The sequence below is a fragment of the Egretta garzetta genome, unplaced genomic scaffold, assembly GCF_000687185.1.
Source record: "Egretta garzetta isolate BGI_Z169 unplaced genomic scaffold, ASM68718v1 scaffold390, whole genome shotgun sequence".
NCBI lineage: Eukaryota > Metazoa > Chordata > Aves > Pelecaniformes > Ardeidae > Egretta > Egretta garzetta.
In genome coordinates this window covers 370,888-387,364 of record NW_009258382.1, presented here as the reverse complement: position 1 = coordinate 387,364, position 16,477 = coordinate 370,888, and the positions used below count along the sequence as shown (strand labels likewise).

Genomic DNA, 16,477 nt, shown 5'->3' with positions numbered 1-16,477 from the left:
CGCGGCCGGGCTGTAGCTGTGCGAATGGCACTGGCCGGGGGCTCGGCAGAAGCTGCCCCCGGTCCAGCCCTCGGGACGCTCAGCTACCGGTGCCTCGGGAGGCTTTGGCGTTTCGAGGCCCGGCATCACCCAGCGCCCCCGTTTCCAGGTTGCGGAGCAGCTGCTGTATGAGCACTGGAGGAAAAACAACGCCGAGCTCCGGGAGGTGATGTGGCTTTCCTTTTAGTCCCCGCTGCCTTGCATTCGTTAAAACCGGTTTTTAACTCGAAAGTTGTCGTGTATCTGCTGTTGCCATTCGTCGTGAATCACAGGGGTTGTCCTCAGTTCTGATAAGCAAAAGGCAAAGGAGAAAATCGAACTGTGTAAGAAGCCCCCTCGAAGCTGGTGTTTTACAAGGACGGCCAGAAATCTGTTCTGACTCAGAGCAGATTTTCAGTGCCCGTGATGTAAATATCTCGGGTGCTTTTTTCAAGCTGTACCTGCCGTGTCCTTGGTGCTTCCTTATTCTTTATTCCCCCGACCCCCTGCTCTGGCCGCCACAGCCCCGGTTTCGGTGTCGCTGTGGCGTTTCCCAAAACTGCTGCGTGACGCTGACCCTCAGCTCGTGACCTGGTGGGCACCGAGGCCACCCAAACGAGCCCAGCTCTGAAGAGGCAGATCCTGCTGGGGCTTCGGGGCTGCAGCTGGGCCTGGAGGAGCTCTAGAGCTCTGTGGGGATCCTGGGGGACGGGAGAGCCACTGGCACTAATGGCGATGCCACATCTGTTGTCCACAGGTGGAGTCGGAGCTGCACAGAAAGCACGTGGTAGAGGCTTGGGGTGATCAGCTCATGCAGAAAACCAAGGTACGTGGAGGGTAGCCCTGGTGGTACTGGTCAGTAGGGCAGAGTCCCGAAACGCCCGAGCGGTGGAGGGGTGACACTGTGTGCCTTGCGACCCGGCTTGCCTTCCTGTGCGGACAGGGCTCAGGTGTGGAAGGAGCAGAGTTGGCTCTTTGTTTTCTTGCACCGGTCTTGAATCCTGCAAGGATCCGTCCATAGCGCTGGGGAGTTCTGGTGTCCGCAGAAGGGCAGAAGCTGCCAGCGGGAAGGATGCTTTTAACCAAGAGCCATCATTCCTGTCTGACGAGTACACGCTGTCCGTCTCCTAGAAAATCCAGAGCTGTCTGCTGGACGGATCCTTGCAGGATTCCATGCGGCGCTGAGTGCTCGCCTACCAGCGAACTGCAGCGCAGAGCCAGTACAAAGCTGCGAGAGCTCAGTCTCTGCATACAGACTGGATACGGGAAGACAGCGGGTTTGATGGGAGAGAATAATGAAGGCCTTCAAATTCAGATTTCAGAGTTAATCAAAACAATAATCTGTGTTTGTAAGAGGAAAAACTGAGGGTGTTTTTAAGCCCGCCCGTGCGTAGCATCAGAGCTGCGCAGGGCCCTGCGGGGGACGTGTGTAACCGATAGCCAGTTTCGGGCAGTCATCAGCAGATAGGTTTGCTTTGTCCTCCTGTTCCTTCTCAGCGTATTTTGTTCCATGTTTCCCCCATACGTGTCAGCTTGCAAGAATGTGATTTGTGGATATCCTGAGCCAGAGGCTGTTTCTTTGTGTTAGCCTAAATCTAAATGCCATGCTTCCTTTTGGCTCGGAAAGCGAGAAGCAGCGGAACTTGAAGAGAAAAAACGTTGTGAAAATGAATATGAAACTGCACGAAGGGAAGCGCTGGAAAGAATGCGACAAGAGGAAGAGAGGCGTCGGCTGGAAGAGAAGAAGCAAGCGGAGACGTTGCTGCGACAAATAGAAGAGCTGAAATTACAGGAGACAAAGGTAATCTTTAGTTTCTCCTAGTTTGAGAAGGAAATCCATTGTTTCACCTGGAAATAGAGCAACGCTGACCTGGCCTCTTCCCGCCAGGTTCCCACTAGATTAAATCTGGAGCAAGGTTAGTTGTGATGCAGTTTCTGTTGGTAACGTAGGCCTCTCCCGTGGACGCTGGCATATTAACTGCACTCCGGGAGCTTTTGTTTGCTCCTCTGGTAACGGGAGCACCCTTTTGTGCTGCACCAGATGAGGAAAAAGATTTGTAGAAACTTCTGAGTGTGAGAGGTTCAGCTCAAGGGCTTTTTCAGCCGGGGCCTCTCATGGTATCTCTTCAGCTGTGAGCCACTGAGCCACGAATTAAATGGATGTGGAATATTTGCTGCGGTGAGGATTTTGCCTGCTTGTAGAGGAGCAGAACGGGGTACAGACTCTGGCGCAAACTCCCCTCTGGGATGTCCTAGCTCGCTGACGTACTCTTTCTTGGTGGTTGTTTTTTCCTTTCAGGCAACAAAGCTGAAAAAAGAACAAGAGAATTTACTGAAGCAGCAGTGGGAGCTGGAGAACTTGGAAGAAGAAAGGAAACAAATGGAAGAGCACCGGAAGAAGAAAGAGCTTGGGTACGAGATCGAGCGTAGCTTGTTTCAGCAGGGCTTGGATAGAATCCGTTCCTACGGATCAGTCCTACGCAACAGTCCTTGCGGCACAAGGGGGGTATTTCAGATAGCAGCGGGGGGTTGTAAATATTTGGTTTCTGATGGAAGCACCCAGAACAGCCCATGAGCCAACGCATCGGTGCCGTTACTGCTTTTTGCTCACGGTAGCAGTAGCGGATACCTCTGTTGCCTCTAAGTGACGTTGCCATAGAGGTACCTTGGTGAGCACCGGCGTGTACCACGGGGTTTTAGTCAGGGTGGATGTTTTCTTTTTTTCCTCCTTCAGTCGCTTTTTGAGGCATCAGTGCAACGCCCAGCTAACAAGACGAGCCCAGCAGGTACAAGAGGAGCTGGTAAGAGAAAGGACCCCTCGATTTATACGTTATAGATACCGCGTGCTGAAGAAACTTGTTCTTTGCGTTTTGTTTATGTGTCTGCCTCCGATGCCTACAGACAATTAATCTGGAAGCCCCTTCCAGCTTGTGAACAGGGCTGGAGCAAAAAGATCATGGGCTGCGTGTCTTCCTGAGCGCACCCTCGACGCCGCGTCACCAATAATTTGCAGAGAGTAGCCCTGCCTGCAGGCTGGAAATCTGTTGGGTAGTTGTTAATCTTGTGGTTTTTATCAAGGAGGCAGACAAGCAAATCTTACTAGCCCTCCTCGAGAAAGAAGATGAGGATCAGCGCCGCCAGTCCGCGCAACGAGAACGAGCCGTTGCAGATGTTGCCTGGATGAAACGTGTCATCGAGGAACAGCTCCAGTTAGAAAGGGAGAGGGAGGCAGAGCTGCAGACTCTTTTTAGGTGAGTCTGCCCCCCTCTGAACATCATCTACAGAGACCGCGTGTGCTGAATGTTCCTGCCGGGTCGGAATTCGTGTTTGTTAAGTAGGCTTTGAAAGTGGGCGTTAGAAAGCGGTGGCTGGGTGGCCTTGCAGTTCGAGAAGCGCTGCAGGGGAAGTGAGCGCTGCCCCTTCCTTCCCCGTGCCAGCGCCCTGCTGGGCCGTCAGCGTGCCAGTGCAGACAGACCCGGAGCTTTTCTGCCGGGACAGAATCAAAGCCTGCCGTTGTGTTTCAGTTACGTTGGCCCATAATTTCCATAATTTCTGTTACGTTTGCTCTAATGCAAGAGCTTTAATAACAAAAGAAAGGCAGTAACGCAGAGACAGAGCGTTTAGTTGTGCTTTGTAACCACTCATCAGTCAGTCTGCGTTACCGATGGGGGGGGGGGCTTAGTCTAAGTGACTCCAAAACCTGCACGTTGTTTCCTTCCGTATCTGAGCTTGTAGGTGAAAGCTGCCTCAGGTTCAGCTTACGCTCTCCCCAGCACAGAGAGGTTCTTCACTGGGGCCGGGACGGTGCGTGCTACCAGCAAGTTTAAGTTAAAGGTTTTGTTGCGGAGGGAAGATTTGCAAAATCTTCAGCTTTTCCAGAGAGATTTGCAAAATCTTCAGCTTTTCCAGAGAGATTTGCAAAATCTTCAGCTTTTCCAGCAACGCCCTTAACTACCCACCCCCCACGTGGAGCAGTATCCTTGCTAAGAGGGAGGCTTCCTCCCGAGGCCTTTCTGTGCCCGGGGTGGATCGGCGCATCCGTGAAGTCCCGCTGCGAGCCAGCGTTGCCTTCGGTGCGTTACCTCCTGCTGCTCTGTCACGGGGAGAGCAGGGCGGTTCTCTGCGGCAGGCGCTGCTGGGGCGGACACCCTATTGCCTGGGAACGCATGTGAAGGAGAAACCCGAGTGCTGCTCTAAAGCACAGGGTAGCTCGTCTGTGCCCATGGAGTATAGAGAGGTTTGGTTTGGGGTTTTTTTTAACTGTGAGTAGTAACCTTAGAGATAATTCTTCCTCTCTCCTTTAGAGAAGAAGCTAAAAAAGTGTGGGAGAAGAGGGAAGAAGAATGGGAAAGAGAGAAGGCGGCCAGAGATCGCCTGATGAATGAGGTGATGACCTTTTTTGATGGGGTGTCTCTCTTGGCTCAACGCAGCCATCGTTCCAGCTGTGACCCTCCACCCTCCAGAGCGTTACAGCCTTCAGTACCCCGGGCAGAATTTTTCTGCTTGTCCGATAACGTTTGCTGAGAACTGTTTAACCGCCTGCACTGACATTTCCCCAGTCCTGCTTCCCAGGCTGGCCCCCTTTCTTGGCTTATCTTCTCCCTTAATCCTCTCGCTTCCCAAAGGTCCTTGCAGGCCGGCAGCGCCAGATCCGAGAGAAGATGGAGTTAAACAGACGAGCCCAAGAAGAGTCTATAAAGTATCGAGAGCAGCTGATTAAAGAACTCGAAGAGGCAAAAGAACTGACGAGGCGCGAGAAGGAGCAGGAGGAGGAGCTGAAGACAGCCCGCAGGCAGGAGCTGGAGGCGCAGGTACAGCACGCGTCCCAGGTACGCACCCAGCCCGCTCCGCGTCTGATCGCGCCGTAACAGCCCCGTCTCCTCTGTGCCCAGCTGACAGAGCGCCGCGTCCAAGAACGGGAGGAGCAGCAGCGCCAGAGGGAGGAGGAAGAAGAGGCGAGGTCAGCCCGGCAGCGCTGCGAGGAGCTGGTGCGGCAGGAGGCCAAGCGCGTGGCTGAGCGAGGCTATCGCAGCGGGGTAGGTAGCAGCCATCCGGGGAAGCCTGGACATACCGGGTCCCCTGATGCTGAGCCTGAAGGGGAGGGTGACGGTGTCGGTGTCAGCGAGCAGAATTGTTGTTGCTCCTAATCTGCACCTTTGTGGCCACGCGGCGCCAGGGCAGGACACCAGGCCCGTCCTCCCCTGGTGCTGTTTCTAGCAGAGGGCTATAGCGCTCTCTTACAAATTGCTTTTCTTTTGCTGATACTGATGCTTTAGGTCCCAATTTTTAAACAGTTTTTGAGGCAGCCTTGTTGCTACTGCCCGAGATGCTATTCCAATTACTTTTGGCACTTTCAGCTGCGTTAACACAGTTGGTACAGCGCATCTCAGCTGCTCGGTGTCTCGCCATCTATAGAGCTTTGCCCAGCTCTAAAAACTAAGCTGAATTTGTGTAACCCTACCTAAACCTCACACCCAGCAGATCGTATTTTTAACTATGAGCTACTCTGCAGAGTAACTCACCTCTGTGGTTGATGAGCCAGCAGCTACTGAAGTCAGAGGAAGCTGGAAGGAGGCGTTACTGCCCGGCAGCATCAACTGTTAAACGTTACTGATGCTTTTTCTCGGAGGATGTCCTGTAGTCCCCGAGGTACCTTTGCGTGCGGAAGGTTCATTCTGGAGCCATGCTTTCTGTTTTGACCCCGTTAGCTCTACGGTTACCCCAAAGCAGCGTGGACCTGAGGAAGGAGCTCGAAATGCAGTTGCAGACCACAGGAAGAACATGTTGAAGAATCGAGGAACTCCTGAAATACCGGTGGCTTTGGAGCAGCCTGCAGTGAGACTCAACTCCGTAGATTTCTGAAAACACTCAGCTGAGCACAAAAGCACTGGCTTTGGGGTGGCGGCGGTGTGCGTGTCCTCCGAGGACTGACTGGTGTCGCTGACTCCGCGTGCGGGACGGCTGGTGATGTATTTCAGCCCGTGCTGCGGGAATGTGGCAAATAACCGGGCCCTTTGGGTCTAACAGCGGACAAATCCCTGCCCGTCGTAGCCACAGGACGCACCTAGAGGCCCAGATGGATTTTGGGAGTTGCCTTGGGTACGATAGATAACGTGTGCTGTGGCAGTGGTTCCCAACGTGCCCGGTGCCTCTCCAGAAGGTGCTGAAGACTTCATTTTTTTAACTTATTTCATAAATAATGAATAATTGCAGCCTGAACCAACTGTTTGTTTCTTTACGTGAGCAAACTGCTGCAAGAGGAGTTGAGTTTGAGGCGGTTATCGCGCCCGATCCCTTGCTCTCACCGTAGACAGCCCCAGTTTAAAGTCGGTCCAGGCGCTCCCGCTGGCGCGGTGAGAGCCGCTCAGCACCACAGGCTCCTCTGCCATCAGAACCTTTTCAGGAGCTTCTCTTTACAGACCCAGCAGTCAAATAACCCCAAATGATTTTGCACACTGAAGGAGTTTTAGCATTTTATAGTAATTCAGTAAACAAAACGATTAAGTCAAAATATTGTACAGACAGAATGACACTGATAAATACAAGTTTTGGAAAAAGGCAAACCAATTTTTACTTTCCTATGCAGCATTTTGTAAAGAAGAGAAGAGATCTCGTCAGAAAAGAAAACAAACCCACAACCCAGCGTTGTTATTTCAGGTGTCACAAACCCCCTGCCCCGCAGCGCCTACGATTCGCGGGCTAACCGAGGGAGGGCTCTCCAGTTCCACGCCGCCCGGTTGTGGGCAGAGCTGACCTAGCGCTGCTGCTTTTTACTGAGCACCTCGGAACGTGCCCTGTCCTGCGTGACAGTCACCCTGGTTCTGGGGTGGCGACGCAGCGCGACCGTACCCAACCCAGAACAACCGTTTGTTGGGAGAAACCAGGCGACCAGAAACGCCGGTTCAGGCGACAGAAGGGGAAATGGGTGCCGGGTCGGCTGCGTTTTTATAGCTTGGCCTTCCAACGAGCAAAATGATTGATTTTTGGGAAAATCTGGAGCTAGCGTAGCTGGAACAAGGGCTTGCAGTTACCAAAGCATCCGTTTTGGTACAGAGGCAAGTTTAAACAACTGATAGCTTACACCATAACTCGGTTACCCTGCTTTGGAAGCTGGGTAAGATATGTTAAAGAAAAGCACACAAGGATGTCCTGAGAGATTTAAAAATACCATCCACTGCCTTTTGATGATGCCAATTTAAGGAAAAGTTCCTAGAGGATTATCAAGGTATTTAATTGCCAGTAGCATAATTTTGAAGTAGGTTTGACAAATGTCTTTTGGCAGGTCTAATCCCAGCCTGTCCCCACTCCTGTGAGCTGAGAGACAGCTCTGCAATTCCAAATGCAGGAAGGAAATAAAAACCCCTGCAGTGCAGAGCATTTATTGTTCTCCTGGTCGTCACCTACTCTCTCCCTTCCTTCCCTCCCTCCAACCTGTGCCACTCTGAGAAGGGAGCCAACGACAGCATCCATGGGCGTTACGGCGCTCGGTGTTTATATACAGATGCAGACACAGCGTGGTTCGAAAAGGAACCGACCCCTGACCTTCAGCTCGGGTGTTCACCTCGCTATGGCAGTTTTTCACCAGGACGCCCTGAAGAGGTGGGGGCTTTGGCAGGCGGCATCAGCCGCTTCCGACGCGGATGTTTCTGTGAGGAGGGTCTAAACGTTCCCATCCACAGCTGCCCCGCGACAGCCGCTGCTGTTCTGTAACTTTGCTCTTAACTAAAAGACAACATTAAGTGGCTGCCAGCTGAACTGCCGCGGCCAGCTCCCGGGAAGTGACAACACGCTTCCAAACGGGACACCAGCACAGGCAAACAGTAGTGATTCCCCCGTCCCCTGCTCCCGCCCTGGAATTTAGATTCCCCAAGAACTCTCGCTTTGGAAAGCATGGACTGACACGGTTTTGTGAACTGTTATGAATGAAAAAAAACCCTGAAACACCCACTGACATTTGCCACCCACCTTCCCTTCTGACCGGCAGCCTGGCCTGGGTTACGCCACATGTAGGCTGTAACATTCCGAAGGATTCGCAGAAAACTTACTAGATATGAGAAATCTTTTCACATTTGGATATGTTGAGGTACAGAGGTTATGTGCTATGGCAGCTGCAGCCGCTTTGGCACTGGCACGCATTCTGACTTCCTTTTCTGCTTTTGAATTATCACAGGAAGCTTTAGTGAAATTGCATCTTGAGTTACTGAGCAACGCTGCTGCCAACAAGACGGTGCCTTGAAGGTGACAGTAAAATTCTGTAGGAAACTTAAGAACAAAGTATTAAACCAGAAACAAAGGATAATATTTTAACCACTAATGCCCTAAAATAATATCAAACATATATTAATGGCATAGTGACAACTAAAGGAAATGACTATTAACGTTTCAAATTCCTTCCAAAACAGATAAAGTGACAAAGACCTTGTATAGTTACACGTAATAAGCTCGGATGCCCACAACTACTATTGTTTTAGCTGACTAAAACCATTATTGCACAACAGTTGATATGGGAACAGATAATACTCGGCTCGCGCCCCGTCACCAGGAGTGCGACCCTCTTCCTGCTGGGTAGCAGTTACGGTCCCGGAGCCTTTGGAGCCCGTTTCGCTGCAGGGTTCTCAGCCCAGCAGCATCAGGGCACGCGAGGCTCCAGGACGGAGAGCGCAGAGGTGCGGTTCTGCCCTCGGATCCGCGCAGCTGACTTCGGCGGGAGTTTTGCAAGCAATATCTGAAAGCAGAACGTGGCCCCGAGGAAACATCTAGCAAGAGCTCAGTACAACGCTGGTACGTGATAATGGCTCAACAGCTATTTGCAACATGCTATTAATCTGTAACTAAACTGGCAACACAGGCACAAAATAAGGCAGTGGGTTAAATTAATCATAAAATTGTTAGAAAACATGCAAAAATAATACTGAGTTTTTAAAAAAAAAAAAAAAAAGTTCCTTGCCCCTTTAGTTTTTCTCATAAAAATCTGAATAGTTCCACACCTATATTTGAAATCCAACCTCTAAAAAACAAGACTAAAAAGCCGGGTGTGACTCAGTTGTTGTTCTCTTTGGTTGTGATGGTAACCAGCTGTTTGGCAGCCTTGGCGATGTCGTAGGCGCACTGGATAACTTGCTGCGTGACCAGCTGGATGTCTGTCGTCGGGCATGTCTCCACGGGAAGGGTTTTTTTGCACTCGGATTGGAGTCTGTAGGCACTAGATGTCAGCAGACGCAAAGAAGTCCTTACCAGTTCAGATTTGGGTTTCTGGGAAAGGAAAGGAGAAGTTGAACTTGAACAGAACAACAAAACCGTTTGGGGGTCGCCGGTAGCAGTTCACACGTGTTCTTTAACACCAAACTGCTGCTGCCAGGGCCCTGCCTTCTGCACGGAACTTCTCTGTGCTGTAGGAGACGTTTTAAGACATCGCTGCAGAGATGCGGGGTAGGGGTGGATGAAACAAGTTCCTGTAATTTCTCCTCGGGCATCTCAGGGACGTTTCAAAGTGCTGCCAGGCAGCAGGCGGGGAATGCTGCCTGATGCTCTCAAGTTAGGAAATCACTCACACGGGTTTTCTAGTGCCCGTTTAATGGTACCCAGCCCGTGGCTGGCTGACATCTGGGCACAGCGGGCACAAGACAAATCTCTTCAGCTACGCATGACAGCGTTAGATTTTCTTTGCAGTTTTATAGAGTTAGACAAGACTTTACAAAAACTTAAATCCCAGAGATTTCCCTCCCTAAAATGTGCTGTGAAGAAACAAATCGCTTTGGCAGACAGAGAACGGATCTAACCATACCTGCCAGTAAGAAATCCAGGCAATGGCACTCAATGGGAACCCGGAGGGGATGAGTCTAGCAAAATTCCCATATAACCACAGGACTCTTCATGCTAGAGGCAAGTAGCCCCCAGTTTCGGAGGAACTGCATGCAATTCTTAAGAGCTTTAAGTTCAAGAGTCAAGTTAAATTCACACATTAGCCCTTCCTGACTGGCACACCAGTAAATACAAAGTGCAAGATTTGACAAGACCACTTAGTCACTTCTCCCCGCCTTCAGCTTTTGGTTTTCATTTACTGAAGGGAAATCTACTAACGAGGAATGAGACCAAGAACATTTTAATGCTGAAAGGTACTTACTTTGGGGAACAAGGCTGCCATTTCCGTTACTGCCACATGTATTCTCTCGGAGCATGGTATATAGCTGCAAAAAGATGCAATGCATTATTCCTTATGTAAAGCCCTCCCTTTCCTCTTCAATTTCCCTAGTCAGTGGCTGCTGTTACTCAGTTGGTTTTAGGATAAAACCCCCCCATATATTCTAAAGATAACCTTTGCAGGCTGCGCTGAAGGCAACTGAAGTAGGTGGTGCAACACACGCTATGGTGAGTCCTCGCGTCCCCGCAGCATTCCCCAGCACGCTGCAGCGCGAGCTTGTAGGTGACCACGCGACTTCAGAGAAAGCAAGAACTTCACCAACAGTACAAAACTATTTCTTAAGTTTTCGTTCTTCTTCGATCAAAGTTTGTTTGAGGGAATAACTGCCCACACCTTTTGCACCAAACATCAGAAATGCATCTGGGAATATCAATTGCGCAGTAATCGATACACTAGCGTTTCCTAATCTCCCCTCAAATGTTAGAATTTGGCTCCAAATTGTACAGAGAATTGCTCAACCTGTTCTGTTTGGTGCCTGCACAATCGACACGTTGTTGTTACTTGTGGGAGAGCACGCCCGGCAACCTGGCTCATGCAAGTCGGGTACAAAGTAAAGATTCTGCAGCTTGGAAATATTTAAACAAAATCCGGTGATACAGAGGTGCTTTGGGAAAACCCCCAACCTTTTCTCCTCAGTACAGTGTTGACAATCAAAAGCAGATTAAAACCCACTTTGTATGTGGGATCTGAGTAAGTCAAGCTTAGTGCCATTTTAGGGAAATCTCTATCCACTTGTTTCGAAAGAGCTCTTTGCACCTAAGCCAAGAGGCTGTGAAACCAGACTACTGAAAGGAAAGTTTTTAAACTGCTAAGGATCTAAGCAGCCAAAAATATCACGTAATCTCTGAAGAAAAGTTAAAAAAAACCCCCCAAACCACAGAGGTGTTTGAATTGATTTTATGTTTCAGAGTTGAATTTTGGCCATCCAGACTCTTAAAAATAATTTAACAGCCAAGCGTTGGTATTTATGGGACTGTCTTGTCTGCACCTCTGAAGCAATGCAAGTTTCCTGCACTTCTTTTCCACGTGTAAGTTACAAAGCAGAAGCCTTTAAAGAACCACTTTGTACCTGTTACCAAAATACAGCAAACTCAAAAAAGTGTATTCAAAGCACTTGGCAGCAAGACCTGAAGTCTGAGCTCCGTAAGCTTTCAACCCATCGGCTCTCAGCTAAACTCTGAGCGATCTCTCCGACAAACACGTGCCTCCCCGGGTCAGCAGCCGGGCTGGAAGCTGTGGTTCATTGCAGCGATGCACGCTGAGGACACAGCTTGATTCCAAGATTTATTTCCATCCCTGGATCCGTTCATTATCAGTGGAAGCCCGGAATGCAGCACCATGCACCTATTTCCCTGTTGTCATTCCACAGGGGTATGCCCAACTTCCTGTACAGAATTCTCACCTTGCTCTTTTGGTAAAGTTTATCGGAAGGTAAAACGTCGCACGAAGGGAACTTGGGAACACCAAGATGCCTTCTTGGATGAATTTATACACAGTAAACAGACAACACACAGCTCTCATACAGCAGTTTACAGATACATGCATCTCCAAGCTACCAGCTACTGTGAGAGTTTTAGGCTCAATATGCAGTAATTCTGTATAGTTAGCTAATCAAACAAAGGCAGATTCCATTAGTCCTCATAGATTTCACTTCTGATTTATGTACCCTGTGAAAAGGGGTCTGCTCAAAACAGATCTTAAAACTATTTACCACAAGCTCCTGTGAAGCGCTGTGTTAGTGTGGTCGGTCAAAAGTCTAATTTAGACTTGGTTTTATGCCTCAAAAACTCAATTTCAGCTAAGTTAACGTGATCCAGTCTCAAGCGAGAGACTCTCAACATCACAAAGCAACAGCATTCCAGTAGAACATTCAGCATCTGTAGGTTATGGGAGATCATTGCCCTTTCAAGCAAAAAAAGTCAGCAGAACCCCAAGCCCCCCAGTCATGACGTATGCAGTCATCTTGCAACACCAAAGGTGCAAAAATAGGTCACTGGCAAATGCACTGAGAAAGAAGCAACACACTGGGGTCATTCTGGCGATGCAGGAAAATTGCTTTAAAAAGGAGTATTTCTGTATGCCTCAAATCACGTGAGTTCCTCCAAATAATCTAAAAGTGGAGAAAAGTTTTCCAGGTTCACTGTAATTCCCATTCTGCTATTGAGTTAACAATTCATTTGCTCCCTGCAAGCCACACCGAGCAGCACCTCACCTCATTAAAAGCCCGTTTGCTGATTAAACCCTCCACTAAGGAGAGAAAGCCGTAAGAATTACTTGAATGAAAGAGATCAAGATTAACGACACGTATTTCATAATATGTCCTGTAGGTGAGCTGCAAAGTTTACAGTGTGTATTAGCATCATAGAATCACTGGGTTGGAAAAGACCTTTAAGATCATTGAGCCCAACCGTACCTGTCCACCCCCAAACCCTGTCCCTCAGCACCGCCTCTGCCCGGCTGTTAAATCCCCCCAGGGGTGGGGACTCGACCCCTTCCCTGGGCAGCCCCTTCCAGCCCCTGACAGCCCCAAGGGGAAGGAATTGTTCCCCATGGCCAACCTCACCCTGCCCTGGCACAACTTGAGGCCGGTGCCCCTCGTCCCATCGCCCCTTCCCTGGGAGCAGAGCCCGACCCCCCCGGCTCCCCCCTCCTCTCAGGCAGTTGTAGGGAGCGATGAGGGCTCCCCTCAGCCTCCTCTTCTCCAGGCTGAACACCCCCAGGGCCCCCAGTTCTTAGGGGAATGGCTTTATTTTATAGTCTAAACACTCACTGTAAGCTCATGAAATAAGCTGACACATTTGTTGAATTTACACACATTCCAGTAAGACAGCAGGAAGATATTCCAGTAGTGACAGCTTGGAAAAAAGAATCCATCACGAGCAGTAACTTGTGGTAACCTCTTCCTCCAGCCCCGGTATTTGTCACTGGCACTAACCCTTGGGGTTAGAACTTGGTAAGTTCTGTTTTAAAGAACATCTCGCTTAGAAGTTCATTTTTATTTTAGGCATTAACAAGCAATATTTTGGTCAGGTTGGAAGATACTATATAAACACACATCTTTTGTTCATCGGTTCAAGATACGAGCGGCCTCGCTTGACACGCCAGCTGTATAAACAGTTGAGGGCCTAAGCTGTCAGGTGTGAATGTTGCATGTTGGGAACCGTGAAACTTTTGCTACTTTTGGAACGGTGCATGGGAACAGCAACCACATGTTGTGCTGTTGTCATGATTTACTTTATCTCAACAGACAATAAACAGAACAGAGACAGAAGAATCTTTTACGCTAGAGACGGTCACACTTCCAGGCTGCAGTTCTGTTCCCCATTGAATCAATACTGGAAGCGTTGACTGATGGGGTACCACCGCAGGTTGGTAACTCTGTACCAGCTACCTGCAGCGTCTTTATCATCCAAAGCATTTCATGCATGGCCTTCAACGACCCCTGTGCAGATGGTGCGTGAGGGCAAGAGGCAGCAGAGAGAAAGAGAAAGGACACTGTGCCTGGGAGGCAGGGACAGAGGCCAGAGTACCAGGAGGCAGGACCGGGCTGCTGGATGGTCAGCGGCTGCATGGGAGCTCTCCCAGCCCAGGGAACCCGCGTGCTGAAGCAGCCGAGGCTATGTCTGAGCTTGAGCACGCCCGCACGCTCTAATGGCCTACTCGGCCAGTTGGGCACAGGAAAAGGAGAGGAAGAAAGCGAGAGAAAAAAAAAAAAAAAAAAGGAAGAAGGCATTTCATTAATAGATGACATTCTTGCATCATTTTGTTACTCTCCGATTATCTGTGCAGCGCATAATTTTTATCTTCAACGTTCCCAGCACTAGCTTGGAAGATGTATTATTACATCCCCAAGTACCTCATTCTATTAAGGAAGCGTTCCCCTACTGCAAGAAGGGAATGGTGGAACAAGCCTACTCCACCTCCCGTGTGTCCCAGGCTGTGTATTTCTCAGCCCACTGAGACAAAGCCAGGGAATGGGCAAACAAAGAACAGCAGCTTCATAGTTCGGTGTTTTGCAAGATTATACTCATTTAAGTACTGGCAAACACCCCACTCCATGCACGGTACAGGAGAGAAAACAAAAAAGAACGTAACAGGTTGTTTAAAAATCTAGTCTATTCAATTTAACAGAGAAAGCTAAGTATGCTGTATTGTCTCTTTCAATGATTTTTTAAAAAACAGAATTCAAATACTGTAACCTGTAATACACCCAAACTCATCTAAAGCTTCTCTTACTTGCTTCTCATTATGATTTGTGAGAAACAAGCAACAAGGGATCGCAGTGGAAAAGGTTACGGACAAGGGCAATGAGCTCAGCACAAACACGTTAGAGCTCGCCGTTCAGCGTGAGAAGAAGAGGCCACGCGCCACCCCTTCTAAAAATAGACACGTACGAGAAGGAAAAAAAGCACAGAACAAAAGTGGCCCCATTGTTGTGCACTTCTCTCGGCAAGGCAGGAAGCGAGGGCTTGACACAAGTCGCTAGTCACTTCTCGCAGGCAAAGACGGGCACAGAGCTTGGGGCGGGAGGCAGAACGTAAGACCTGCCAGTCTGCACGCTCAGATTTTCTGGAGACCAAAGCTGTTCCAGACCTAAACCGTGTCCATACCTGGGAAGATGTAACTCCCATTTACAGTCTTCTAGAAGAGCTGTGCAGGAGCATCACCTGATGATCAGTCAAGGCCAGTATCGCTTCTACTCGCTCACAGCTATTCTGAAAATTGATTGTTCAGCTGGGCCAGAAGCTCTCCAAGGGAGCTGAAGCTGCGTGCTACCTGATGTGCAGGTGAACAGTCTCCTGCTCACCCAGCTACATCTGCATCTAAACCCAATAGTTCAAAATAGCTTTTGCTGGTACGTTATCTGTACTAATATTTCAGTAGGAAAGCCAAATTCTCCCTGCCTTTGCAATTTTTTCCTGGAACAAGACTTGGTGTTACTATTACACTTCTGTGGGGTGTCCTTACCTAAGGACACGGAGCTCTGAAAATCCAAGAGAAACTTACAGCAAGTTCTCTGCAACACGTTTGATTTATATCTAAAATGACACTCATTCTGCAGCAGGACTTCACAAGCATTTGCTCCCCAGCGCTCCCCGCCCCTGTGCCAGTCGTGGGCAGGGCAGGCAGCGGGCAGCGCTGCAGCCAGAACCCACTCACAGGGGGCTGTGCTGGTTTTTTGGGCAGGAGCATGCATTCCCACCGCCTGTGCTGGTCACTGCTCCCCGCTCACCCTGTGGGACTAGGTCCAGTACAGCAGAAAATCCCACAGACCTACATGTTTTCTAGGTGTGAAACCAGCATCTCCAGCGCTAACACAGGCGGTGGTGGCTGTACTTCTGCAAACACCTGAAGAATCTTCTTAATTTTCTCACAAACTCCTGAACTTTTCCGATACTCACGCCTTACCTGTCATGCTTGTTCTCTTGTGCCGCTCGCAACAGCTCCTGAATATTCTTAGTGATCTGCTCAGTTTTCCGAATCACATCTTCTGTACTGGGCAAACTGGAGCTGGGGGCTGAGTCGGCGTCTTCAGGGATGGAGCCCTCGCCCTGCCAAATGACGCTCCTCTGCCGGCCCTTCCTGCCTGACCTGCAAAGGAACAGAGCAGAGGTCAGCCCTGCTGGGCTGCTCACACTACTCCCCGTCCTCCCACAGCGCAGAGCTGTGCCACTAGCTCTGCGTCACCCTGCCGTTAGCTCTGCGTCGCGGCACCTACCCCGTCTCCTCCAGCTCCAGAGGGGAGGTGGGGTTGTCATAGTCACTCTCGGAGACACTGCTCTGCTTCTCCAGCTTCGAAGCCTGCAACAAATACAGATTGATTTCGGTGTTGTGCAGAAGAGCCCTGAGCTGTGCCAGCACCACGTCCTGTGTACGCAGGCTCGCTCCTTAGCACAACAGCCCCTGTGCCAGCCGCTACCCTGGAGCCTGGTGTGTCCCCTCGCCCTGTGCCAGGCTCCTGCTGCCAGCTTCTACCCAAGCCCCTGGGCGCTGCCGGCATGGCCCCACCAGACCCAAAGCAAGGGCTCTGCCCCGGCACCCAGCGGGGGCAGGACAGACGGCTACAGCACTGCTTCCTTCCCCTGCGCTGAAATCACCCTGTGGGCGCTGTGGGGAGGCCCACAGAGGAGGAGAGGCCAAACAGAGAGGGCAGGACCACCAGGGAGAAAGAGGCCAGCCCAGGGGCAGGAGGTCCAGAGAAGACTGGAGGCCAGACACAGCACGGGAGGCTGAACAGAGGGGGAAACCAGCCTCGCA

The 16,477-nt window shown here is 50.2% G+C and overlaps 2 protein-coding genes across 9 annotated transcripts in view; one reads left to right on the top strand and one right to left on the bottom strand.

Annotated features, from left to right (window-relative positions):
* The first annotated feature begins 151 nt into the window (after positions 1-151).
* Positions 152-8,956, top strand: LOC104128361 (trichoplein keratin filament binding). Its single transcript, XM_035896640.1, has 10 exons — positions 152-205; positions 776-844; positions 1,646-1,819; positions 2,318-2,430; positions 2,753-2,819; positions 3,097-3,269; positions 4,323-4,404; positions 4,644-4,829; positions 4,911-5,054; positions 5,727-8,956. The coding sequence occupies exons 2-10, from the start codon at positions 830-832 to the stop codon at positions 5,757-5,759; spliced, it is 987 nt and encodes a 328-aa protein (XP_035752533.1). The 5' UTR covers positions 152-205; positions 776-829; the 3' UTR covers positions 5,760-8,956.
* Positions 8,946-16,477, bottom strand: part of GIT2 (GIT ArfGAP 2) — a 28,278-nt gene continuing 20,746 nt past the window's right edge. For 6 of the 8 annotated variants that reach the window (XM_035896597.1, XM_035896610.1, XM_035896628.1 and 3 more), the window contains 4 exons: positions 15,939-16,021; positions 15,629-15,811; positions 10,142-10,205; positions 8,946-9,270 (listed from right to left, as the gene is read on the bottom strand). In XM_035896597.1, the coding sequence (XP_035752490.1) occupies positions 9,058-9,270; positions 10,142-10,205; positions 15,629-15,811; positions 15,939-16,021 (543 nt within the window). In that variant the 3' untranslated portion in view covers positions 8,946-9,057. Of the gene's footprint in view, positions 9,271-10,137; positions 10,206-13,749; positions 13,876-15,628; positions 15,812-15,938; positions 16,022-16,477 lie in introns of all 8 variants that reach the window. The other 2 variants (XM_035896632.1, XM_035896624.1) reach the window with 2 other exon arrangements.

Bases quoted from the DNA above. Each gene is read 5' to 3' on its own strand.
- LOC104128361 (XM_035896640.1), top strand. The intron at 1,820-2,317 runs GTAATCTTTAGT...TTTTCCTTTCAG, and splicing joins TGAAATTACAGGAGACAAAG to GCAACAAAGCTGAAAAAAGA. The intron at 2,820-3,096 runs GTAAGAGAAAGG...GTTTTTATCAAG, and splicing joins AGCAGGTACAAGAGGAGCTG to GAGGCAGACAAGCAAATCTT.